This window comes from Podarcis cretensis (genome assembly GCF_951804945.1).
Source record: "Podarcis cretensis genome assembly, chromosome: 7".
Taxonomy (NCBI): domain Eukaryota; kingdom Metazoa; phylum Chordata; class Lepidosauria; order Squamata; family Lacertidae; genus Podarcis; species Podarcis cretensis.
In genome coordinates, this window is record NC_137176.1 from 91472324 (window position 1) to 91499872 (window position 27549).

At 46.5% G+C, this 27549-nt stretch overlaps 1 protein-coding gene across 1 annotated transcript in view; it reads left to right on the forward strand.

The window, feature by feature from the left end:
* The window catches only part of ZC3H3 (zinc finger CCCH-type containing 3), a 279283-nt gene that overhangs the window by 81726 nt on the left and 170008 nt on the right, over positions 1-27549 (forward strand). The window contains exon 4 of the mRNA XM_079984218.1: positions 11416-11572. Coding sequence (XP_079840344.1) covers positions 11416-11572 — 157 coding nt within the window. The remainder of the gene's footprint in view (positions 1-11415; positions 11573-27549) is intronic.

Genomic DNA, 27549 nt, shown 5'->3' on the forward strand with positions numbered 1-27549 from the left:
GAGACTCCGTTGTCCCCCCACAGTTAGCTGCCCAGCAGGGCAATGGGCTTGTCTGCTCTGTAGGCTTTCCAAAGAAGATTGATCAAGAGAACTTTAGTATAGGAGAGCCTGGGATGTGGGGCTGAAATTGAGGACTCACCTGTGCTCTCCCAGTCTTGTGCAGATGACTGTTGGCCCATTTGCTTCATTGCAAATAACTACTTTATGTGTATCTAATCACGGATTGGACATGCTTGGTGGATTTTATGTGAGGACATTCTATCATTTTATCACATTTCTTTTGCTGTCTACTCTCTGTCTTCAGCGTCGGTATATTTTGTGGTATCTCGGTTGCTGCCATTTTGTGTTACTTTTACTGTTTGTTTTATTGGTGTGATGTGTTACAATGAGTTTAAAATATTATATATGTGTGTGTATATATATATACCGTATTTTTTGCACCACAACACTCCTCCTAGAAAGTAAGGGGAAATGTCTGTGCGTGTTATGGAGCGAATGCCTACGGGTGGCGGGGGGCATCTGCTGCAGTTGTGAGCAGAGGATTCATGGTTCCCCTTCCTTCCCTCCTCCGTGGCTCGCTTTGAAACAGCAAAGCGGGAGAAGAGCTGCTGAGTGGGGAGGAGAGAGGGACAGAGAGCCTGCTTGCTTTAAAGGAGCAAAGCGGGAGAGGAGAGGAGCCGCTTAAACGAGTGTAAGCGGCTCCTGTCCGGTTGGCTCCTTTAAAGCAAGCAGGCTCTCTGTCCCTCTCTCCTCCCCACTCAGCTCGCTAAATAGCATTATTAGCAGCATCCTTCTCCACACACCCCACGCGTGCTCCTTGTCCCTTGAGTGCTTTTCCTTCCCTCCCCACTTAAAATGTGGTTACAAAGCACGGATCCACATGGATCCTCAGGATTTTTGCACTGGGTCACCCCAAATTCACCATCAGATCACATAGCATGTCCATGGCTACATCTTGCACCAAAAAAATCACGCACCCACTGTTGCCTGGGGTCGCAGTGGTGCAAAAACGTGGTTACAAAGCATGGATCCACATGGATCCTCAGGATTTTTGCATTGGGCTACTCCAAACTCACTGTCAGATCACATGTCTGTGGCCACAGCATGAACCACAAAAATCATACACCCACTGTTTCGTTTAGAACATTTTTTTTCTTGTTTTCCTCCTCTAAAAACTACGTGTGTGTTATGGTCTGGTGCGTGTTATAGAGCGAAAAATACGGTATATATATATATATAGAGAGAGAGAGAGAGAGAGAGAGAGATAGTAGGTCACTTCAGTTTGCTTTCCACAAAAGTGTGGTGCACATTATAAATTAAATAAATCTAACTTGTCTTGCAGACATGTTGCAAGGAGCACTGAGAGAAGGGTTTCCTTTGAAGGTTTTCCCCAGGAAGAATAAAATGATGGGCTCGTTGAGCTGCAGCTGAAATGTTGCTAAATTAAGCCCTTTGCACAGGATTTGCTGAAATACTAGATGGCATAGAAGGGGGCTGGAGAAAGGCTGCCCTGATGCTTTTGTGAGTGCTGGAATGAAGTTCTTTAGCAAAATGGGCTGCTTGGTGAGTGACAGCTAAATTGGAAGCTGATCTGTAGAAGGGATGCCCTGGAGACTGACAGGAGGAATGTGACTGGTGTGTTTTGTGAAGTGAGCTACTGCCAGGGAATTTCTCAAAGCAAATAAGGATGGGGAAGTAGGAACGAGAACTGGTCACTTTTCAAAGAGGCGCACAGCGCTGGTAGCATTCCTGGCCTTGCTGTGAGCCAGCCTTTGGCAACGTGGTGCCCTCTAGCCATTTGGCAGTCCAAAACAGCTGGAGGGCACCAAGTTGGCAAGACCTGGTCTAAGTTCTTGGCTCAGTTTTTTGGCTTTCCCTCTGTGCTTTTCTTTTCCTAGACATCTAACTGGAGGTTCAAGATAACTAATAACATATTTTTGTTATTATTCTGCTGAAATAATTTACTTTACTGATTGAGCTCTGGGAATCCTGCAAGTCTGCAGCTGATGTCACTCTAGTAATGAGTTTTTGGGGACGTGGGTAGCACTGTGGTCTAAACCACTGAGCTCTTGGGCTTGCCGATCGGAAGGTTGGTGGTTCGAATCTGCTCAACGGTGGTGAGCTCCTGTTGCTCTGTCCCAGCTTCTGCCAACCAAGCAGTCCAAAAGCATACCAGTGCAAGTAGATAAATAGGTACCACTGCAGCGGGAAGGTAAATGGTGCTTCATTGCACTCTGGCACTCATCACAGTGTCCTGTTGTGCCAGAAGTGGTTTAGTCATGCTGGCCACATGACCTGGAAAACCTGCCTGTGGTCAAACGTCGGCTCCCTGGGCCTGAAAAGCGAGATGTGCGCTGCACCCCATAGTCACCTTTGACTGGACTTTACCACCCAGGGGTCCTTTACTTTTACCTTTAATCTAGCAATGAGTTTGCTCTTTTGCAGCCCACACTGCCACTTTCAATTGCAGCCATCAAAAAGCCAGACTGTATAACCAGCTTGATTCTGAAAGTAGTGCAAAGCTAAAAAGATCCTCAACATGTTCAAAGGATGCTCAGACTGAGACTTTGGTGAATCTCCAAAGGGAGGGAATTTCAGATCTGGAGGATAGCTCTCCTTCGTAGTGTGATGATAAAAATAGAAGGGTTCCTTTGCTTACCACTGAAATTGCAACTGGACACCTTGGAGGAGGCTGTGTCTCAAGTCTAGAACCTTTTAAGATCATGCCCCATACAGTGGTACCTCGGGTTAAGTACTTAATTCGTTCTGGAGGTCCGTTCTGAACCTGAAACTGTTCTTAACCTGAAGCACCACTTTAGCTAATGGGGCCTCCCGCTGCCGCCGCGCCGCCACAGCACAATTTCTGTTCTCATCCTGAAGCAAAGTTCTTAACCTGAGGTACTATTTCTGGGTTAGCGGAGTCTGTAACCTGAAGCGTCTGTAACCTGAAGCGTATGTAACCCGAGGTACCACTGTACTTTGAATGGTGCACAGGAGAAAAGAAGGCAGGGCAGTTCTTGTTGTTGTTGTTTAGTCGTTTAGTCGTGTCCGACTCTTCGTGACCCCATGGACCAGAGAACGCCAGGCACTCCTGTCCTCCACTGCCCCCCGCAGCTTGGTCAGACTCATGCTGGTAACCTCGAAAACACTATCCAACCATCTCGTCCTCTGTCGCCCCCTTCTCCTTGTGCCCTCCATCTTTCCCAACATCAGGGTCTTCTCCAGGGAGTCTTCTCTTCTCATGAGGTGGCCAAAGTACTGGAGCCTCAGCTTCACAATCTGTCCTTCCAGTGAGCACTCAGGGCTGATTTCCTTCAGAATGGAGAGGTTTGATCTTCTTGCAGTCCATGGGACTCTCAAGAGTCTCCTCCAGCACCATAATTCAAAAGCATCAATTCTTCGGCGATCAGCCTTCTTTATGGTCCAGCTCTCACTTCCATACATCACTACTGGGAAAACCATAGCTTTAACTATACGGACCTTTGTTGGCAAGGTGATGTCTCTACTTCTCAAGATGCTGTCTAGGCCTGTCATTGCCCTTCTCCCAAGAAGCAGGCGTCTTTTAATTTCGTGGCTGCTGTCACCATCTGCAGTGATCATGGAGCCCAAGAAAGTAAAATCTCTCACTGCCTCCATTTCTTCCCCTTCTATTTGCCAGGAGGTGATGGGACCAGTAGCCATGATCTTCGTTTTTTTGATGTTGAGCTTCAGACCATATTTTGCACTCTCCTCTTTCACCCTCAATAAAAGGTTCTTTAATTCCTCCTCACTTTCTGCCATCAAGGTTGTGTCATCTGCATATCTGAGGTTGTTGATATTTCTTCCGGCAATCTTAATTCCGGCTAGGGATTCATCCAGCCCAGCCTTTCGCATGATGAATTCTGCGTATAAGTTAAATAAGCAGGGAGACAAAATGCAGCCTTGTCGTACTCCTTTCCCAATTTTGAACCAGTCAGTTGTTCCATATCCAGTTCTAACTGTAGCTTCTTGTCCCACATAGAGATTTCTCAGGAGACAGATGAGGTGATCAGGCACTCCCATTTCTTTAAGAACTTGCCATAGTTTGCCATGGTCGACACAGTCAAAGGCTTTTGCATAGTCAATGAAGCAGAAGTAAATGTCTTTCTGGAACTCTCTAGCTTTCTCCATAATCCAGCGCATGTTTGCAATTTGGTCTCTGGTTCCTCTGCCTCTTCTAAATCCAGCTTGCACTTCTGGGAGTTCTCGGTCCACATACTGCTTGAGCCTTCCTTGTAGAATTTTAAGCATAACCTTGCTAGCGTGAGAAATTAGTGCAATTGTGCGATAGTTGGAGCATTCTTTGGCACTGCCCTTCTTTGGGATTGGGATGTAGACTGATCTTCTCCAATCTTCTGGCCACTGCTGAGTTTTCCAAACTTGCTGGCATATTGAGTGTAGCACCTTAACAGCATCATCTTTTAAAATTTTAAATAGTTCAGCTGGAATACCATCACTTCCACTGGCCTTGTTATTTGCAGTGCTTTCTAAGGCCCATTTGACTTCACTCTCCAGGATGTCTGGCTCAAGGTCAGCAACCACACTACCTGGGGTATATGAGACATCCGTTTCTTTCTGGTATAATTCCTCTGTGTATTCTTGCCACCTCTTCTTGATGTCTTCTGCTTCTGTTAGGTCCTTTCCACTTTTGTCCTTTATTATGGAAATCTTTGTACGAAATGTTCCTTTCATATCTCCAATTTTCTTGAACAGATCTCTGGTTCTTCCCATTCTATTGCTTTCCTCTATTTCTTTGCATTGCTTGTTTAAGAAAGTCTTCTTGTCTCTCCTTGCTATTCTTTGGAAATCTGCATTCAATTTCCTGTATGTTTCACGATCTCCCTTGCATTTTGCTTGCCTTCTCTCCCCCGCTATTTGTAAGGCCTCATTGGACAGCCACTTTGCTTTCTTGCATTTCCTTTTCATTGGGATGGTTTTCGTTGCTGCCTCCTGTATAATGTTACGAGCCTCCATCCATAGTTCTTCAGGCACTCTGTCCACCAAATCTAAATCCTTAAACCTGTTCCTCACTTCCACTGTGTATTCATAAGGGATTTGACTTAGATTGTATCTTACCGGCCCAGTGGTTTTTCCTACTTTCTTCAGTTTAAGCTTGAATTTTGCTATAAGAAGCTGATGATCTGAGCCACAGTCAGCTCCAGGTCTTGTTTTTGCTGACTGTATAGAGCTTCTCCATCTTTGGCTGCAGAGAATATAATCAATCTGATTTCGATGCTGCCCATCTGGTGATGTCCATGTGTAGAGTCGTCTCTTGTGTTGTTGGAAAAGCGTGTTTGTGATGACCAGCTTGTTCTCTTGACAGAACTCTATTAGCTTTTGCCCTGCTTCGTTTTGATCTCCAAGGCCAAACTTGCCAGTTGTTCCTTTTATCTCTTGACTCCCTACTTTAGCATTCCAATCCCCTATAATGAGAAGAACATCCTTCTTTGGTGTCACTTCTATAAGGTCTTGTAAGTCTTCATAGAATTGGTCAATTTCAGTTTCTTCCGCAGCAGTAGTTGGTGCATAAACTTGGATTACTGTGATGTTAAAAGGTCTGCCTTGGATTCGTATCGAGATCATTCTATCATTTTTGAGATTGCATCCCAGTACAGCTTTTGCCACTCTTTTGTTGACTATGAGGGCCACTCCATTTCTTTTACGGGTTTCTTGCCCACAGTAGTAGATATGATGGTCATCCGAACTGAATTCACCCATTCCCGTCCATTTTAGTTCACTGATGCCCAGGATGTCAATATTTATTCTTGCCATCTCATTTTTGACCACCTCCAACTTACCCATGTTCATGGTTCTTACATTCCAGGTTCCTATGCAATATTTTTCTTTACAGCATTGGACTTTCCTTTCGCTTCCAGGCATATCCGCAACTGAGCGTCCTTTCGGCTTTGGCCCAGCCGCTTCATCAGCTCTGGATCTACTTGTACTTGCCCTCCGCTCTTCCCCAGTAGCATGTTGGACGCCTTCCGACCTGAGGGGCTCATCTTCCAGCGTCATAACTTTTATATGCCTGTTGTCTCTGTCCATGGAGTTTTCTTGGCAGGGATACTGGAGTGGCTTGCCGGTTCCTCCTCCAGGTGGATCACGTTTGGTCAAAACTCTCCACTATGACCTGTTCATCTTGGGTGCCCTGCTCGGCATAGTTCATAGCTTCTCTGAGTTCTTCAAGCCCCTTCGCCACGGCAAGGCAGTGATCCATGAAGGGGAGGGCAGTTCTAGAGTGGGGTATTGCAACCTGCTTCTGTTAGGAGAAGCCGTAACAGCTATAGAGCCCCTTAAAACCACTGAGAAGCGAAACAGCTTCTCTATAGCTGTTACGGCTTCTCCTAACAGAAGCAGGTTGCAATACGTCCGGAATTTCCCAGACATAGCCAGGATTTGGATGTCGGAAACATTGTCCAGGCGGAAGTCGTTGGAGTCTCGTTTTTGGCAATTTCCCTTACAAATCGCTCCAAAACGTCAATTTTTGTGTCCGGATCTTCACAAGAGATGCATCCCTCTCCGCACTCTGGCTGTGGACCTGAAGAGCAAGGGAAGGGACTGGACCACATGGGAGTTCAAAAACATCCTCCCAGTTAATAGCATGGCCTGCCAATCAGCAGCAATTGCCCATCCTCCTGTCAAGATTCAGCTTCATGTTTGCTTCACATCATCACGTTATATGATGCTTTTGGATTGTAAGCTACCATGAGCCCGAGGGATGGAGTGGCAAAATAAAATAAAAAGTCACTGCTTTCTTCGGGAGTGGGCAGGTTTACTCTCTCTTGCCAGCCGAGGTTACTCTGGGAGCTGGTTTTCATTCTTGCAGTAGGTTAGAGCAGAAGCACTTGCAAACAATCCTTAATTAACAGGGGACAGATATTGCAGAAGGTTGATTAATATACCTTTTCCCTCAGCTAGTGTGTGTTTTATTACAAGGCAACAGAAGGTCTTTTAAGCCCAGACTTACAGCTTTAACTTCCTGCCTTTTGTGGGAATTATGAGACTTAACATTACCTTAATGTACCCTTTTTTGTCTTTTAATATACTTTATAGCAACTCTTCTTTTATTAGTCCTTACTGGCAATGGCTTAGTAAAATTATAGCTATAGGTCTTCTTGTGAGGAACCCTGGAAAGTGGATATGCTGGCATAGCATGGAGCTTTGTCGATGGGAGTCCAAAAATTCTATTTTATTTATTTATTTAGAGAGGTGTGCACACACACACACAATTGCAACAAACACATTGCTTGAGTGTACGAAAATCTCTTAAGTGGTTTGCAATGTGGAATTATCCAATCCATGCAGACTGGTGTGTGTGTGTGTACTATTGCAATGTTGTTGTCCATTTATTATTATTACTTATTACATTTCTATACTGTCTTTCATCCGAAGATCACAGGGCAGTTTACAATATAAAAACACAAAAATACAGACCACAATAAGAAACAAAAACACGCCCCACCCCCCCCACCCCCGCAAAAATGCAATGCTTTCAGAGCCAACTTTTGTTCACATTTTTGCTAGAGCTCAAGGTTGCAAGCCTCCATTTGATAATGTATTCTCTTTTCTCGGGAGCCAAGTAGCTGTTACTTATTAATTTATTATTGCCTTCTACATATTTCTCAAGGCAATGTGCAAACATGCCGCAAATGCAGCTATTAGTAGACTTTTGTCACTACACTGAAGTATCATGGTAGAATTTTGCCCCGGAAAGCAGTAGGCAGTATCTCAACCAAGTCATGCTCCATGTAGTCCCAATGAAGCCAATAGACTTAAGTTCATCATGTCCATTGATTTCACTGCGTCTCATTTGACTTTCTCATAAGGCTGGAGGAGAGAAGCAGCAGTGACTTGCCAGCACTGGGAAGGAAGTGGGAGAGCCAAGTAGAATTTGGGTCTTTTCACTGGGTGTGAATGGGATGAACTTTTTGGAGAGCACTGTGAAACTGCTGGATGGTAGCTTTGAGCAAAGCTCCAGCAGACCATCTCTGTCTACGGCAGCCGCCTTCCAACTTTCCATGCCCAAGACCCACCTTAATCCTCCAGGCTGTTTTAGACCTACTCTAGAAGCAAAAATGGGACACAGGTGGTGCTGTCGGTTAAACCACAGAGCCTAGGACTTGCTGATCAGAAGGTTGGCGGTTCGAATCCCTGCGACGGGGTGAGCTCCCATTGTTCGGTCCCTGCTCCTGCCAACCTAGCAGTTTGGAAGCACGTCAAAGTGCAAGTAGATAAATAGGTACTGCTCCAGCGGGAAGGTAAACAGTATTTCCATCTGTTGCTCTGGTTCGCCAGAAGTGGCTTAGTCCACCGTCGCTCGGGGGGGGGGGGGGGAAGCATCCGCTTCACGTGCAGGAAGGTCCTGGGTTCCATCCCTGTGTCTCTCAGGTAGGGCTTTGAAAAAAGACTCCTTGTCTGAAGACCCAGAGAGCCATTGTTGCTAGTCAAGTGTAGACAATACTGAGCAAGATGGACCAATGGTATAAGGATGCTTCCTAGCAGTGAAGGTTTGTGAAGCAGACAAGTCATCCTGCTGAGTTGTTAGAGAACCTAGTTTGGTGGTAATGCAGAAGGGATGATTCCTCCTGGTTTGAGAGGAGCTAATTCTTCTTAGCTAATTCTACTCTTGAGAGTCCCATGGACTGCAAGAAGATCAAACCTATCCATTCTGAAGGAAATCAGCCCTGAGTGCTCACTGGAAGGACAGATCGTGAAGCTGAGGCTCCAGGCCTTTGGCCACCTCATGAGAAGAGAAGGCTCCCTGGAAAAGACCCTGATGTTGGGAAAGATGGAGGGCGCGAGGAAAAGGGGACGACAGAGGACGAGATGGTGGGACAGTGTTCTCGAAGCGACCAGCATGAGTTTGACCAAACTGCGGGAGGCAGTGGAAGACAGGAGTGCCTGGCGTGCTCTGGTCCACGGGGTCACGAAGAGTCGGACATGACTAAACAAAAACAACAGTTCTACTTAACTAGGCCTGAAAATGTGTGTTACCAGGGTCATGGTGTCTGCTACCTGCCTCTGGGCAAAATTTTGGCCCCTTCTCTAGAGACCACCCCATAGCAATCGCCTGTGTACTTTCATTTGGTGCTGCTCCTGATAGATTGCCTTTTAGAAGTTGCCTAACTTAGCTAGTAGGGAATATTAAGGTTGCATTTCCCAAGGCAGGCAGAAGACATTCAGAAAAAAAAGATAAAGATATATATGGGCCTCCTTTTTTCCACTTTCCACCTTGCAATAATTTTAATTAGAGGATTCCCAAAGGAGGGGGGTGGGGGAAGAGTCATCTCTTCAAATCAGTTATAAAACCAGCAGACTTCGTCTCAGCATGTAGTGTCAGCTTTAATTATCTGGGCAGTTATAGCTGTATGTTATAAAAGTCAGGCAATTAGATGCATTCCTTAAAGCTGTGGGAAAAAATTGCTGGCTATCAAGAAGGGGAAGAAACAGAATCAAACATATAGCTGTTAATTGCATGGGGCATTCAGCAGAAAAAATGGTGTGTATATCACATTGCAAAATATTGTGAAAGTAGAAATGATTAAATACATAAATCTGTTTGGGAGTGTAGATGTCGCGGATAAAGGTGTTCTTTCTAAATGACTGCAAAATGTGTCCAAAGACACTCAACGGCACAAATAGGAATCCTTTGTAATATTCAAGGCAGGCAGCCTAGGCACCCACTGCTCCCCAATGTCTTATAAGTGTGGAATCCTTGGAGGAGCCAGAAGATCATCATTCCCTGCTCCCCAGTACAGGAGAAGGCCCACACAATCACAGGCGAGCCCACACAATTGGATGTGCTGCACTCCAGAGACCAGGGGAGGAGGCTGGCCACAGAGTCAAATGCCTGCAGGGCAGAGCCGGTTGCTCTAGATGACTCAAACAAGTGAGCCAAGCCACATGCTACAAGGGAAGAACAAAAGCTGTTCATCTGATCGGGGGGCAGAGAGGTAGGGCAAGGGGCTATGTGGGAATTCGTAGTGAGAAGTGTAGCTCAGGGATATGGTGGCACTTGAGGATCAAAAGACACGGGGCTTAGATGTGAGAGGTGCTGCTGAGCGGGTGTGTTGTCATTGTAGGTGTGATGAAGCTGGGTTTGGGTGCTTCCCTTTGGCAGAAGTTGACTGTGTTGTGCTTGGTTTGGGGGAAGGCAGCAGTTGCTGGCAAAACGCCACTGTGGTCTGTGCCTGGAGCTCCAGAGAAGCAGGCGCATCTTTCTGCTAATCTTTTCAAGTTCAGGCAACAAAGGACTTAGATGAGAAGCAGCCCTTGGAGGTCGCTGAAGGCTTGATGATAGAGGGCGGGTTAGGATGGAGAGACACGGGGCAGCATTCTGTAGGTTTCACAATCTGCTCCTGGTGAGCACACAGAGGGAACTTCACGGGTTTTCTAGTCCAATGCCCGCTTGAAGCCTCCCTCTGATAGAAACCTGTTCAACCTTTTCTTTGAACGCTCCCATGGAGAGAAATGAAGCAGCCTCCTCTGGAAGCTTGCTTCCCTGCTGCATTGTTTGAGCTGTTAAGATGCTCTTCCAAATGTTCAGCCTGTATATCCGTCTTCCCCAGCCTAGTGGGAGTTGTAGTGCAAAACAGCTGGCGTGTACCAGCTTCGGGAAGTCTGGCATAGCTTAAATGGCAGGTCTAGGAAAAGGCTTCTGCCTGAGAGCTTGGCGTCTCGACCAACCTTTGCCAACCCGCTGCCCTCCAGATATTTTTGGTTTACAAGGCCCATCCTTGCTGGCTGGGCTGGTGGGAGTTGAGGTCCAGAATATCTGGAGTACCCCAGGTCCGTGAAGGGTGGTCTAGAGTCTAGACTATACCGAGTTAGATAAGCCTGTGGGCTTCCTCAGTGTAAGACAACCATCAGTTCAGTTTATGCAGGGTATGTAGGATTGCATCTTTGTGATCAAAACCACTGATGGAGGAAAAAAATTGGTTCCCTCCTTGTCCTTTTGCCGTCCATTCTTCAAATCCCTTTCACAGTGCTTGTTACCAGATTTAAAATTTGGGATAGATTAGCCAAAGAATATATTCTGATGTTTCTACTGTGGTTTTTAAATTCCTGCTCTATCTTGTAATACTTGAAGGAAAATGGGAACATTTTTGCTTTCAGCTGCCGTGAGAACTGCCTGATCCTGTAACGCTCTTCCGATGTTCACAGTTCTGACCATTTTGCACTTGGGGAAAGTAGTCAAATTTGTAACCTATTGAGGGATATTATAACCATGAGATCTGTTTTATTAAACGGCGCTCCATTTTGAATGTTTGTGTGGATAAGGATTCGTATCTATGCAATTCAGCAAAGCGTTGATCCTTTTTTCCACGACCCCAGTCTTGTTCTACATATTTCTTCAGGCCTGCGTTAATTTCTTCCTCCTCTCTCTTTAAATCCCAGGCTCCAGCTTCCTTCTTGCAAGCCCCACAGCCAATAAAGTGGTGAACACTCGCTACAGGATTGTGAAGAAGGCGGCAACTTCTGCTCCTTCGGCCTCTGCGGCGTCTTTTGGCAGCCCTGCTCACAGCTGGAAGTCCAGAAGGCTCTCGACATCCAGGTAGAATTTTTGACACAGCTTCGACCATTGTTCCAGCGTTGGTACCATGTTATGGTGGGCATCTGTTCACAACGGCTGATCAGCTAAAAAAGGCCACATCACATTGTTCTTATGAGTGATGGAAATGTTTGATGGTCTATTGCAGGGGTCAGCAAACTTTTTCAGCCCTCCCACCAGATGTCAAAGAGAACAACAACTACCAGACTTTTAGAAGACATCTGAAGGCAGCCCTGTTTAGGGAAGCTTTTAATGTTTGACGGTCTATTGTATTTTAATAGGTCTATTGTATTTTAATATTTTATTGGAAGCCGCCCAGAGTGGCTGGGGAAACCCAGCCAGATGGGTGGGGTCTAAATAATAAATTATTATTATTATTATTATTATTATTATTATTATTATTATTATTATTATTTTGTGGGGCATAGGAATTTGTTCATTTTCTCTCTCTAAAATATACTCTGGCCCCCCACAAGGTCTGAGGGACAGTGGACCGGACCCCTGCTGAAAAGGTTTGCTGACTCCTGACCTAGGAGATACCTAAAGCCATGAGGCCGTTAGTGTGGTTCTTCAGCATCTGTCAAACAACTTCTGATTCTGTTGGTCTCTTTCTGGACAGCTTGGGCTAGAGGAGGGATGCCATGATGATGATAATAGTAATAATAATTTTATTATTTACACCCTGCCCATCTGGCTGGGTTTCCCCCAGACACTCTGGGCGACTCCCAGCGGAATAGTAAAAAACACAATAAAGCATCAAACATTAAGAACTTCCCTAAACAGGTAACAAAACCTAAACCATGGAAACAAAATTTGTTGCTTTTGATATATGCTCCTGCCTTATCAATGAATTATTTGGGTTTGGTGGTCATCTCAGCCTTCACATCAGTATCTGATCAATATTTGGTCATCACGTTGCATGTATAGATTTTTATTTTTGTAACCAGCTTATTGTGCTTTAGGGAATTCTTCAGATTATGTGGCATATAAGTATTATACATATTTGAGGCTTCCCAGTGTTAGAAAACGTACTTTCAGCCCAATCCAATGTGCTTGTTCTCATAGGTAGGTCTCCCTCGGTTTCTTGGGAGTAGGCTGCATGGAGGAATTTATAGGATTTCATTATTCCTCTGCTAGCATTTGCTTTTATTCATTTTTCTGTTTTCCCCTTCCAGCTTTTCCATCTCCAGCCTGAATAAGTTGCCTCTTTCTCCCCATGCTCTGTAGAGGTTGTCATCCCTGTCAAACCCCTCTGTTGAGATCCCTTCAGCGGATGACCAGTTGCAGTTTGCAAGCAATTAGTTTAAGGTGCTCAACTATATTATAAAGTTTTGCAAATGAGTGTGGCAGCTGGCTTGAAAAGGGGGTGGGGGGAGAGAATGAATTTTAAAATCAAATAGAATAAACTTCCTCAATTACTTGGTGAAATAAAAGAAAATGCTGATATTCCCGTTTTTTAAAAGCTGATTATACAGTATTTGTTACAGTTTGAAAACAGTTTAAAAATTAAGAACCAGATGCTTTATCTGGGAACTTCTGTCACCAGCAATTTAGTAACACTTGACAGTATCAAAACAATTGCTATTTCAAGAATTTAAAATTGGAGTACAGCATTTACCTTCCTAAAACAATTGATTATCCCACCCAGCCCGCTTAAGAATAGCTTTATGTAAAGTACAGATTCTGTTTATGAAGGGGGAAAGACTGAGACATTGTATACGTGAAGATCATTCGTGCTTATTGTAAAACAAGAACTGGTTTTCCGTTGGAGGGTAAACTCTGCAACTCTGAATTCTTCTGGAGGAGGAAACGTACGGACTGCTAAAGCCAAGTCACAAAGCCCTACTTTATTCTTATTTTAAGCCTGACGGTACTGTTGGTTGCAGCAACGCTGCATTTAGGCGGACTGATCATCTGCCCGTAAACCTGGCATTGGATTGGCATGTCCTTGGCAGGGCCTGGTTAGATCCCTGACCATGTGATTGACACCCCTGGCTTAATGGATATTCCCAAGAATGCGTGAACAGATATTCCTTTTGCAAAGCACACAGGCACATTCCAGCTGATCTGGCTCTAAGAGTTGTGTCATTCCTTTGTCGTCCGTCTTTTTATTTTTACCCCACCTCTTCCCAAAGGGCCCTGCAGATTTGCAGCATCATGGGGACCGACTGTTATATCTATAGATCAGCTGCTTCTTTCGTCACATGGGTACCTGTCCCACATTCTGTTTACCAGCTGCACCTCTTGTCTATATCCTTGTTATGTCCTTGCTTCCTGGGTAAATTTCCTGCGGGCGTCACTGAGGAGTCCATCACCGGGGATGCAGCCAGCCTTTTTCGGACAGTCTCCTGGGGGTGGAAGCCGTTCTTCACGTGGGCATTGTGTAGCATGAGCCCAGACTCAAACCCTGACATCTCCAGAAAGGGCTGAGAGAGTCCTGGAGAGCTGCTGCCAGTCAGTGTAGGCAATACTGAGATAGATGGGCTGACTCAGTGTAAGTCAGATTCCTATGTTCCTTTGCATCCACCCTAAGGTTTGGTGTGTCCATTCTCTCTCTCTCTCTCTCTCTCTCTCTCTCTCTCTCTGCCTCTGTCAGCACTATTGATTGACTCTCCATGCTTTATTTAAGTCCGCTGAAAGAAGCCTATCTTGATCGAAACAGTTTTCTCTCTCTTCACGTGCCACGGGTGTCTTGCTGAAATGACCATTCTTCCTCATTTACCTCATCCGCTGCAAATGCTGCCCATTTATCGGAGGAGATTGGTTTGCGTGTTTTCTCTCTCCCTCGCCTCCCCCTTTTTTGCGCCTTGTGTAGGAAGGCCGCAGATGCTCAGTGAGAGATCCGGACAAAAGTGCTTCTTGGATGGGCAGAGACTGTAAACGGAAGGGCAGGAGTTCTGTGATAGGTTTCTCCTCCCACCCAAGTAGTTCTAGGACTTGCCAACACAACATGTTGTTGGGAGGGAAGAAAAAGGATACTCCTTGCAGGTTAATAATAATAATAATAATAATAATAATAATAATAATAATAATTTATTATTTATACCCCGCCCATCTGGCTGGGTATCCCCAGCCACTCTGGGCAGCTTCCAACAGAACACTAAAATACAATAACGTATTAAACATTAAAAGCTTCCCTAAAGAGGGCTGCCTTCAGATGTCTTCTAAAAGTTCGGTAGTTATTTTTCTCTTTGACATCTGGTGGGAGGGCGTTCCACAGGGCGGGCGCCACCACCGAGAAGGCCCTCTGCCTGGTTCCCTGTAGCTTTGCTTCTCGCAGGGAGGGAAGCGCCAGAAGGCCCTCGGAGCTGGACCTCAGTGTCCGGGCAGAATGATAGGGGTGGAGACGCTCCTTCAGGTATACTGGACCGAGGCCGTTTAGGGCTTTAAAGGTCAATTTTTAAAGGTTAATTTTTGCCTTAGCGCTTCCGCTTCCAGCTCACCTGGACAGTGGCAAGAGTTGTGGTCTAAAACATCTGGGGAGCACAACGTATGCTATCCTTGACCTTTGCAGTCTTGGTCAGCTACCCTACTGCAGGTGTACCCTCAACATGTGAACATACTTGGAGAGGAGCCAAAGTGTGCAACACACTCCCCTTGTTCTCACAGAAGCTACTGCATGGCTTTGAATGCTTGAAAAAGACTAATGTTTGCTCCAGATCCTGGCCCTTTTCTGCTGTCACTTTTGAACTCAGTGGACTCTGTGATCTGGGATATCTGGTTTTAAGTCTCACGGCTACCATCAGTTCATCAAAGTTCCTCCCTCGGCCTGTATTTCCTGATTGTAAAAATGCATGTTGCTTGTGCTTGCTGTGGAATATTACCTGCAGCAAAAGTACCAGGTTCTGCGATCCCACCTTAGTCCTGTTGGTGCTCAGGATGTCTCTATCTATAGCTATCAATGTTTCCCTTTTTTAAAGGGAAATACCCTTATTCCGAATAGGACGCAGGTGGCGCTGTGGGTTAAAGCCTCAGCGCCTAGGGCTTGCCGATCGAAAGGTCGGCGGTTCAAATCCCTGCGGCGGGGTGCGCTCCCGCTGCTCGGTCCCAGCGCCTGCCAACCTAGCAGTTCGAAAGCACCTCCGGGTGCAAGTAGATAAATAGGGACCGCTTACCAGCGGGAAGGTAAACGGCGTTTCCGTGTGCGGCTCTGGCTCTGGCCAGAGCAGCGATGTCACGCTGGCCACGTGACCCGGAAGTGTCTCCGGACAGCGCTGGCCCCTGGCCTCTTAAGTGAGATGGGCGCACAACCCCAGAGTCTGTCAAGACTGGCCCGTACGGGCTGGGGTACCTTTACCTTTACCTTTTACCCTTATTCCGAATAGGATTCCTTGCAAGAAAAGGGAAAAGCTGACAGCTATGGTCTCTATGGCTGCAGCTTGCAAAGTCTCTTTGTGTTTTACCTCTTGCACAGCCTTTTCACATGTAGGCAGCAGGAATATGGCGTCCCCCAAACCCACTTCAGGGTTGTCTGAGTGATGATGACTGAGGCTCTGTGTCCTGCCCTTGCAATTTATGTGAGTGAAGCTGACGTGGTTTTGCTCCCCTCGCAGTGAGGCTCTTCAAACGGTCTAATTTTGCTTTGTTCTGTTTCACATTGGCTGGGGTGTTATGCCTATGTCGGGAGAGGTTCCTTCTCCCATAAAGTAATTATTTAGAGGCAAAAGACAAATGTTCCTCCAGTAAGGTGCCAGGGCAGAGGGATGGGGAGAGAAGAGAGGGGAATCCTCAGCCTTCTCTCTCCTGCCCCCCCCCTCGACCCCCAGTGCTAAATCCCTTGGTGATTTCTTGCTTTCTCCCCTTATTGCTAGATTGCATTAAACTTCGCCCTGCCACTGACTTTTCTGCAGGCGATAGATGGGAGTATATTTTAAATTAATTTTACTGCACTTTTGTAATATTTTTGTTTTAAATAGATTTATAAGCAGCTCTGGGGCTATTTCTACAAATTTATGAAGATAATTTTCACTCTCTTGATAAGGTTAAATTTACACCTGCTATTTCCATATTAATTCACATTGCTAAGTGGATCTAATTTTCTTCCGTTCTTCTATCTGGTGTGTGCGCCTTTCCTAATGCAATTTCCCCCCTCACTAAATCACTGTGATCGGGAGTCATGATCGAGTTAAATTAACTTAAATTAATTTACTTAATAAGAGCTCCAATGAGGTTGAGATTTATTGATTGTGCTTCTTTCTCACTCCTCCCCCTTTATCTCTTCGGGGAGTTCCTCCCCCTCCCCACCTTTTACGTTCCGTTGTGGGGCTGCAAAAGAGTGGGGCTTCCTGGCCTCTACCAGCCGCGGCACAAGAAATCCGCGGGTCTCTCTGGAGCCCTGGAGAAATCACTTGGGGCCAAATCCTGGGGGGTGATTTTCGATTGGTGCTGCTTCAGTGAACTGCCTGTGCCGGTGGGTAGATGAATGATCACGGCCTGTGGTCTCATGACTGTTCTTGCATTTGAGGATGAAACCCGAGCGCAGCCAGAGTGCTCCGGAAAGTCATTGTGATCTTCCAAGGTTTCCTGAACAATGGACGCAACTGAATGGTGCAATTAAGGCATTCCAGAGAAGCTTATGAGAGGGGAGCAGCTGCCTAATGAAACGGGCAGTAGTGGAATCGCTGATGGCTTTATCTGCCGCGATCCTCCACAAGTTAACTAGGATAAGTACAAGGTATCTTGTACTTAATTATGTATCTGAAGAAGTGTGCATGCACACGAAAGCTCATACCAATAACAAACTTAGTTAGTCTCTAAGGTGCTACTGGAAGGAATTTTTTTATTTTGTTTCGACTACAGCAGACCAACACGGCTACTTACCTGTAACTAGGATAAGTACAATAAGCCGTGCATTGATTGTATGTGAAGCACAATGGGGCATGGAAGTACCAATTTTACAGCCCTCTCTTTTTTAAAAATAAAGTGGCACTGCCAGCTTAGCTATGCATATCAGTTTCACAGAGCAGCTTGGGAGCTGAGTCTTTCAAGCGGTTCACTCTGGCAGGAAGTTTGTGACCTGCACACTTCCTTGGGGCAGTGCGCAGCCTGGGAGTCATTTTGGACTCACAGCTGTCCATGGAGGCACAGGTCAATTCTGTGTCCAGGGCAGCTGTTTACCAGCTCCATCTGCTACGCAGGATGAGACCCTCCCTGCCCACAGACTGTCTCGCCAGAGTGGTGCATGCTCTGGTTATCTCTCGCTTGGACTACTGCAATGCGCTGTACGTGGGGCTACCTTTAAAGGTGACCCGGAAACTACAACTAATCCAGAAAGCGGCAGCTAGACTGGTGACTTGGAGCAGCTGCCGAGACCATATAACACCGGTTCTGAGAGATCTGCATTGGCTCCCAGTATATTTCCAAGCACAATTCAAAGTGTTGGTGCTGACCTTTAAAGCCATAAATGGCCTCGGTCCAGTATACCTGAAGGAGCATCTCCACCCCCATCATTCTGCCCGGACACTGAGGTCCAGCTCCGAGGGCCTTCTGGCAGTTCCCTCGCTACAAGAAGCCAAGTTACAGGGAACCAGGCAGAGGGCCTTCTCAATAGTGGCGTTCGCCCTGTGGAATGCCCTCCAGATGTTAAAGAGAAAAACAACTACCAGACTTTTAGAAGACATCTGAAGGCAGCCCTGTTTAGGAAAGCTTTTAATGTTTGAAGCATTATTGTATTTTAATATTTTGTTAGAAGCGGCCCAGAGTGGTTGGGGAAGCCCATCTACATGGGCGGGGTGTAAATAATAAATTATTATTATTATTATTATTATTATTATTATTATTATTATTATTATTAGGCCAAGTCAGCATTTGAACCTGGGTCCCATCCTAAGGCTGCACCCCTTGAGTCCTATTTGCCCCTTCTAAGAAATCCCCCTTTGCAAAAATGTCCCCAGTTCTCAGGCACCAGAATGAAACTTCCTCTCCCCCCCCCCCAGCTTTTGTGTGTATGCAACTCAGTACAAGCACTCCTTGTCCACTGGCCTTTGAGCTGGTGTTGGTGTCCAAGTTTCCAAGGGGGACTGCTGAACCCTTCCTGTCACATGTTGAGGCATCAGGGAAAAACCAATGCTGTCCAGGGTTGTAAAGACTGCGGAGAGAATAATTGGGTGCCCTCTTCCCACCTTGGATCAAATCTGTGCTTCCAGGTGCCATAAGAAAGCGGCAGAGATAGCGCAGGATAGTGCGCACCCCGGAAACGATCTCTTTCAGCTTCTGCCTTCTGGAAGAAGGTACAGGGTTATAAAGACTAGGACTCGCCGCCTGAGAAACAGTTTCTATCCAAATGCGATTTTGGTTTTAAACGCAGTGTAAGGTAGTTTCTGTGGGAGTATATTGTATTTAATTATGGGGTATCAGAGTTTTTAGGGGGCTAACCAGGCTGGGATAGCTGGGATAGCAGGCTTGTTGGTTTTTGAATGTCTTATGTAGATTTTTCAATTTCGTTGTTCTGTATGGAACAATGACAATAAAGATTATCGTATCGTATCGTATCACTCTCACCCACACCATTTGACTTCCCTGGTGGGCTTAACGCCGCGGCTTTTGTTACCTAGAGGAGTCCTTGTAGTTTTGCAGACATGTCCTGGTTTCGGGAGCTGGTTTCAGGCGCTCTCGCAGAGAGAACAAGCGCTATGCTGTCCCAAAAGTTAAGTACTCTTTTGATTTTGGCAGTTCTCTTCATTGTTGACTGTTGTTCGCTGTGACGGAAAAAGACATGTTGGGAACACGCTGCCTTCATGCTTCACTGGTAATGGCCCGGGCGGATGCACGGATCGCTCCCTCTCCGTTCCTTTCCTGGAGGGAGGGGGGATGAGTGTTGCGAAGGCAGATTTTTCCCATCATTGGCCCTGTGCTCATCTGGATCTTGGCAGAAAAACGGAGTTTTCCCTGGGAGCTTTCCCTTTCTGCTTTTCCTCCTTTCTGCTGACACTTCTCCAATCCCCATTTTAAGTTCCTCCAGGGAAGCCAGGGAATGAGAGGTGTGTGTCTGTGTGCAGATTGTGTTTTTCGGAAGTATGGAGACCGTATTGATCTAAAAGGTCAGTTTATCTTAAGCTGTCGTGGAGAGACAGGCCTCCTTTTCTTCCCCATCTCCCCCGAAAGGCCGGCCAGTGGCAATTAAAGGTACCAAATTGAGACTCCGAGATTCTTCTCCTCCCACTCTGGTTTTAATTTGTGCTTTTATCCAGGCAGCTGAAGCAATATTTAGGTTGAGACTCATATTTACTTCATTAAAGTTAAATATTTTGTTCCTGCAAAACCCATTATGAAATTGCTGAAGGTATTAAAATAAAGTGTTCGTTATTGTTCTAATAACGTAGATTTGTTTCCCCCCTGTTTAAGCAATATTTGGTAAAGGAAGAGAAGGTGACAGGTGTCCTGGGCTACAGTTCAGCACTTCAGCATCTGCTCAGGATTGTGTGAGGAGGGCTAGTGCTAGAATTACTGGTTTTAAGGAAGTTTTGGGGTGCCACGCCACCCTGCTGTTTTAGCAACATAAATTGAGCCGTGTAGCTGAATCAGACGAAAGGCTTTTCTGCTCCACCACAGTGGCTAACAAGATGCTCCTGGGAAGCCTGCAAGCTGGTCCTGATCTCAACAACTCCCTCTACACTCCTATTCCCATCCTAACTCTGGCATTAGGAATACTGCACAGATATCATGGCCAGAAGCCTTTTCCTCTGCGAATTCCATGGTTCAACTGCGTGCTGTGGAAAGAAGTGCTTCCTTTTTCTGTCCCAAATCTTTATTGTATTGCATTGTACTTTAGTGTTCTGTAGGAAGCCACCCAGAGTGGCTGGGGAAACCCAGCCAGATGGGCGGGGTATACCGTATTTTTTGCTCTATAGGACACACCTGACCATAGGACGCTCCTAGTTTTAGAGGGGGAGAACAAGAAAAAATAAATCTCCCCCTCTCTGCTCAGTGCCCCTTCAGTGAAGCGGCAGGAGAAACGGAGCCCCTTCCATTTCTCCTCCTGTTTAGCTGAAGGGGCAGCGCGCCTAGACATTCCGTTGTGGCGCCCATAACCTAGATTTAGGGTGCCATTTAGCTCCTAGGGACGCAGGTGGCGCTGTGGGTTAAAGCCTCAGCGCCTAGGACTTGCCGATCGAAAGGTCGGCGGTTCGAATCCCTGCGGCGGGGTGCGCTCCCGCTGCTCGGTCCCAGCGCCTGCCAACCTAGCAGTTCGAAAGCACCTCCGGGTACAAGTAGATAAATAGGGACCACTTACTGGTGGGAAGGTAAACGGCGTTTCAGTGTGCGGCTCTGGCTTGCCAGAGCAGCGATGTCACGCTGGCCACGTGACCCGGAAGTGTCTCCGGACAGCGCTGGCCCCTGGCCTCTTAAGTGAGATGGGCGCACAACCCCAGAGTCTGTCAAGACTGGCCCGTACGGGCAGGGGTACCTTTACCTTTACCTTTACCTTTAGCTCCTATATTTCATGTCTCAGTTTCTAACACTGCATTTCAGGCTAGATGTGTGTTAAAGTGCCAGCAGGTGTTCTGCTTGTGAGTGAGGCTCACAGTCCTGCTGCTTAGCCTAGCCAAGGGAAGGGCATCCACCCCGAATGTTGCACCAGTTGCATGCCTCAAGGCTGGAGGAGGCTGCTTGCAAGTGTTTTCCTCCCTGCAAGCCAACAGCTTTTGCCAATCCTGCTTGTTCTGTCCTGGTCTGCACGTCTAAAAGTACTTCTGTGAGTTGACAGTTGGTGAGACCCAGCATTCCTCGTGTGTTCATCTTGATTAAATATCTTCCAGCTGATTAAATATCTGCCTTTTTAACTGGTTGATAAAACCAATTGCTATTATGCCTTGTGACATCTTGATGAAGACGCCTTTTTGAGGATGCTGAACGGAGGTGACAGTTTCTCTTAAGTAAGAGGAGTTCAAAAACTTGTTTGGAAAAGAGCAGTCCTCTTGCTTTCATCCTATAAGCTCTGGCCCGCCCCACTTTTGGAATTTACAGGTATTTTCTGAAACGACAAAAGCTGCCAGTGTTGTTTTTCCCTAGCTGGCCACTGCTTCTTGGCAACAAGTTCTAAATTCACCAGCTGAATGCCCCAATTTCCAAGCCAAATTGTTTTGTTAAGACAATTCTGGAAGTGTGTCTTGGGAATTAAAAACAAAACAAAACATTTTAATAGTTGAATAGTTTTCAAATCGTTTTAAAGCATCCTTACTCCTAGCATTAATAACTAACCGTGATATACATTGAGTATACATTGAATTTCAAGTTGTGCCTGCATGCTACTATCTACATTTACTGATAAATCAAATGACTGGAGACGATGCCTCCTGTAAGCGTGGCCAAAAAAACTATTTACACAGGGGAAGTGGCTCCTTTCCATATAGGCTAATTGCTCTTATTGTACCATGTATATATTTCACTTGGGCAAGGGGCAGGAATGCACTAGGACCAGAGCTTCCCCACACCTTTTATTTTTCATTTGTCAGGCACCCTGTGACAGCCAAAAATTCACCAGAAAAATGCAACCTGTGCTGCTGATAGAAGTAGTGCGTCATTTAACACGTTGGCGATTAATATAAAAGGTAAAGGGACCCCTGACCGTTAGGTCCAGTCGTGGCTGACTCTGGGGTTGCGGCGCTCATCTTGCTTTACTGGCCGAGGTAGCCGGCATACAGCTTCCGGGTCGTGTGGCCAGCAGGACTAAGCTGCTTCTGGCGAACCAGAGCAGCGCACGCAAACGCCGTTTACCTTCCCGCTGGAGCGGTACCTATTTATCTACTTGCACTTTGACATGCTTTCGAACTGCTAGGTTGGCAGGAGCAGGGACTGAGCGATGGGAGCTCACCCCGTTGCGGGGATTCGAACCGCCGACCTTCTGATCAGCAAGCCGTAGGCTCTGTGGTATAACCCACAGCACCACCCGCGTGCCGGCGATTAATATACACAGAACAATAATTATACATACTTTAGCAACCTTCTGAGAAAAATACAAAACATGAAACAAAGCCACAGAGACTTGAGACCTACTCAGCCTAAAATGAACTTATAATGTCTAGTTTCAATAGATTTTTCAAATGCTTAACTCAGTCTTTTAAATAAGTTCATGCAGATACCAACAAAAGGTAAGTTTGGTGTTATTCACAATACCAAGAGATGCTAGTGGAGTTGTAGATAGATGTTAATAAAGTTGTAGAGAATGAAGTTGTAGACGACAGGGTGCCATAGCACAGCAGGAAAGGATGGTGTGGTGTCCAATAGGCCTTTCCCTCGTCCTGGAAGAAAGAGCTACACAGCCCTTCTCCATCCTGCTGACACTTTGCTATTGCAAGGGGAAACTGGAACCCTGACGCAGAGCCTGGCGAGGGGTTAGGCCTGTTAAATCACGCTGGGATTTATGAGCAGGAGAGCCGGGTTTTGGGGTCCCAGCTAGCAGGCAAGTGCTGAGACTGCGTGATTCCAGCGTGCAATGCATCACGGAGACGTGGCAATCTATATTTCACCGGGGGGTGGGGGTGGGAGTGAGGCAGTAGTGAGCGCTGGCATTTGGAGAGAGCAAGCGGCAAAGTGCTTTCCTTTCTTGTGGTCTCGCTGGGCATCCTGGCGGCAGAGAAACAGCTTTAGGTGTGGGACCCCGCAGTGGTGCTGGAAGAACTTTGCTGGGAACCTCTGAATGTCTGCCTCTTTCTCAATTCACAGAAAGGCCTTGTGAAGCTGCTCCCCGCCTGCTCTTGGAATCCAAAATTGTGTGTTTTGCCAGAGCTCTAAATGTGCACCATTTCTTTCTCTCCCTCCCTCCCTCCCTCCCTCCCTCCCTCCCTCTCTCTCTCTCTCTGTGTGTGTGTGTGTGTGTGTGTGTGTTCTCACTCTTTTCAGCTTCTGGCACGCTAATCTGAAGGGGCGCTGAAATGTGACTAATGTCCTTAAAGTTCCTGTCATTTCCCTTTTCTTTCCAAATTCATTTGATAAGAAAGTGAGAAGTAAACAGAAACCTTGTGTTTAAGCAGATAACTCGGAAAGCCTTTTCCATCACATTTGAAAAAACAGCTGTGTCATGGATTCTGCAAAATGGCTGGTTTTCAGAACTTTTTTTTTTTATTTTTTTTAAAAATATATATATATATTTGTCTCTGGTAAATTTTGTTTTAATAATCTTGATGTGCTTTATAAAGGTTTAGGAATAAGACTTTTTTGAAGGGATGTTAAAACCATTCTCTAAAAATGACATCTCATTAAAGTGAAATTCATCTGCTGGGATTGGAAATATTACAGACAAGGGGAAAACAGTGGCTGTAGTTCTTTAAAATGTGTGTTTTCTCCCCCTTCTTAGAGGAAGTACTTCTTAATCTTTTTAATGAGGATGGTGAGAGACACACAACCCCATATTGTTTCTAAGAAGTCCTGACATCTGGCCTAACATAATCCATTTTCTGTTAGCTAGTAGTTGGAGGCTTCTTAATAATAAAAATAAAATAATGTAGCAGCTCTTTTGCCAAAGCTGTGGATTAATCTTTTGAATACTCAGTGCGCTCTCCTCCCTCCTGCAGCAACGAAAGACAGTTTATAATGTTCAATCTGCTTTTCCCAACTGGAGCTGGCATCTGGGGGCTGGTCTTGACTTATCCTCACACTCTGCAAAAACCTGAGCTTGGGTGCAATGCGGAATCAGGATTGTGGGACAGCGCAAGCCCCAGAATTGGGCACATGGCAGGAGGTGGGGTTTGGACCATTCTGCCCATGCTCATTCTGCCCTCGCATGTCCTCCTTCCTGGCCTTTTCCTCCTTCTGCTCCTGTCGTATCGCTTTGAGTCAGGGCCCAATCCTGCACAGATCCTCAGACAAGGAGTAGGACCCTTACCCCAAGCACACCTCCATACTGCCAATACATGGGTAGGCAAACTAAGGCCCAGGGGCCAGATCTGGCCCAATCACCTTCTAAATCCGGCCCGCGGACGGTCCAGGGATCAGCGTGTTTTTACATGAGTAGAATGTTTCCATTTATATACAGTGGACGCTCAGGTTGCGAATGTAATCCGTGCGGGATGCACGTTCGCAACCCACAGTGTTCACAACCAGCGCCTGCACGTCTGCACACATGTGGGTTGTGATTCGGCACTTCTGCACATGTGCAAAGCGCGATTTAGCACTTCTGCGCATGCGCGACAGCTGAAACCCGGAAGTAACCCGTTCCGGTACTTCCGGGTTTCGACGGTCCATAACACCCAAAAAATGCAACCTGAAGCGGCTGTAACCAGAGATATGACTGTAAAATGCATCTCTGGGTTATTTGTGGGGCATAGGAATTTGTTCATTCCCCCTCCCCCCCCCCCAAAAAAAAAAATATAGTCCAGGTCTGAGGGACAGTGGACTGGCCCTCTGCTGAAAAAGTTAGCCAATACCAGCAGACGCTGGTTGACCTTTAAAGCCCTAAACGGCCTCGGCCCAGTATACCTGAAGGAGCGTCTCCACCCCCATCGTTCTGCCCGGACGCTGAGGTCCAGCGCCGAGGGCCTTCTGGCGGTTCCCTCATTGTCAGAAGCAAAGCTACAGAGAACCAGGCAGAGGGCCTTCTCGGTAGTGGCACCCGCCCTGTGGAATGCCCACCCACCAGATGTCAAAGAGATAAACAACTACCTGACATTCAGAAGACATCTTAAGGCAGCCCTGTTCAGGGAAGATTTTAATCTGTGATATTTTAGTGTATTTTTGTTTTCTATGGAAGCCGCCCAGAGTGGCTGGGGAAACCCAGCCAGATGGGTGGGGCACAAATAATAAATTATTATTATTATTATTAATATATCCCTCCCCAGGACTGGGGGCCGGCTGCCTGAATTCTTGGCCAGTTCTCCAAGGAGCAGAAGGAGGCAGCAAACCAGGCAGGTGCTTCAGCGCTGTGCTGAAGTATCTGGCTGCTTGCTCAAGAGGGGATGTGTGTGCACGTGAGTGTCTGCCTGGATCAGGACCTGGCTGAGAACCAGGAAGAGAAGAAGCTTCCAGCTCCTCTGAGCCACAGTGGCTGATTGCACCGTCTCAAGCACCAAGCCCAGTGCAGAGGGGAGCTGCTCTTACCTTTTGTCAAGAATCCCACTGCTGCCTCCTTAAGGACGCAAGAGCCCACTGAATCAGGCCAACGGCCCACCTGGACCGGCATCCTGCTCTCACAGCAGCCAACCAGATGCCTGTGGGAAACCCCCAAGCAGGAGTTGAGCACAAGAGCATCTCTTCCCTCCTCTGCTTTCCAGCAACTGGGATTTAATTAATTTAATTTAATTTAATTTATTTATACCCTGCCCATCTGACTGGGTCTCCCCAGCCACTCTGGGCGGCTTCCAACCAAATATCAAAAACAATACAGCGTCAGACATTAAAAACTTCCCTAAACAAAGCATCTTTTAAAAGTAAAAAAGTTGTTTATTGCCTTGACATCTGCTGGGAGGGCATTCCACAGGGCAGGTGCCACTACCGAGAAGGCCCTCTGACTGGTTCGCTGTAACCTTGCTTTTCGCAGTGAGGGAACCACCAGAAGGCCCTCAGCACTGGACCTCAGTGTCCAGGTTAGATAATGGGAGTGGAGACACTCCTTCAGGTATACAGGACCAAGGCCATTTAGGGCTTTCAAGGTCAGCACCAACACTTTGAATTGTGCCCGGAAACGTACTGGGAGCCAATGCAGATCTCTCAGGACCGGTGTTATGTGGTCTTGGCGGCTGCTCCCAGTCACCAGTCTAGCTGCTGCATTCTGGATTAATTGCAGTTTCCGAGTCACCTTCAAAGGTAGCCCCACGTAGAGTGCATTGCAGTAGTCCAAGCAGGAGGTAACTAGAGCATGCACCACTCTGGCGAGACAGTCTGCGGGCAGGTAGGGTCTCATCCTGCGTACCAGATGGAGCTGGATTCAGAAGCCATTGTTCAATCCCCTTTTTTGGTTGGTGGCATCACTGCCTTGTGTGAGAGGGAGTTCCATAGCAGTGCATAGTTAAACTATGGAAACAATTGTGCATATTATTCCATAGTGGAGGGACCCAGCAGGCACTGGACACGCAAGAGGGTAGAGGAGAGAGAGAGAGAGAGAGAGAGAGAGAGAGATCCTGCCCAGGTTTCTGTGCCCTTCAGGGAGCAGCTACAGTAATTGAGCTCTACTTTGGAGGAACTAATGAAAACAAAATAAAACTGGGACTCAGAGGTTAACGACCAGCTTTAAATGCATATGAAAATACTTAAGAATAATGGGATTTTCTTTTTTTAATTTTGGTTAATGGAGTAGTAGATTTTTGAATTGATCCTATTAAAAATAAAACTGTCACTTTCAAACCTGGGGAAGCAATTATGGGTTATTTAGTTGACAGGGTATTTTGTGTTAATCTTGGGCTGCTCTTTCCGCATGCTTCCTTCCCCCGGTGCAGATCACAGGCGGACGGGAGCGTGCACAGAAGGCCTTCGCGAGTGCCTTCGGGTCAGCGAGGGGTGTGAGTCTTCTCTCTTCTCCCCACCCTCGCCAGGGAAAAAAAGACAACCCCTCCATTTGAAAGAGGATTTGACAAATTCATGGTGGAGAGTGCTGTGATTCATACATTGCCGGGGCTTGGACTAGGTGGCTGGGTCAGCACTCTCATTTCTCAGAAGAGGAACGGAGGCTGATTTGAATCCCACCCCCTCGCTACACACAGAGGAAACCATTCACTAGGTTGGATTTGAAGATGTTCCTCTTGTTCGTTGCCGCCCACATGAGTGAGCCCGTCACACCTCTTGCCTTGGCCGGCACATGGCCTCCGTATTGTGAAGAAATGCAGGAGCTGAAACTGACGGGGTGGGGTGGGGTGGGGTGGGGGGTGGGAGTGGGAGTGGAGCAAGCAGCACAGAAAGATGCCTGAACAGTGGCGATGGTCAGATAAAGGGAATAATAATAATAATAATAATAATATTAATAAATTTTATTTATACCCCGCCCTCCCCAGCCAAGGCCAGGCTCAGAGCAGCTAACAACCAATAAAAAAACAAGTTGATTGAAATGCAAC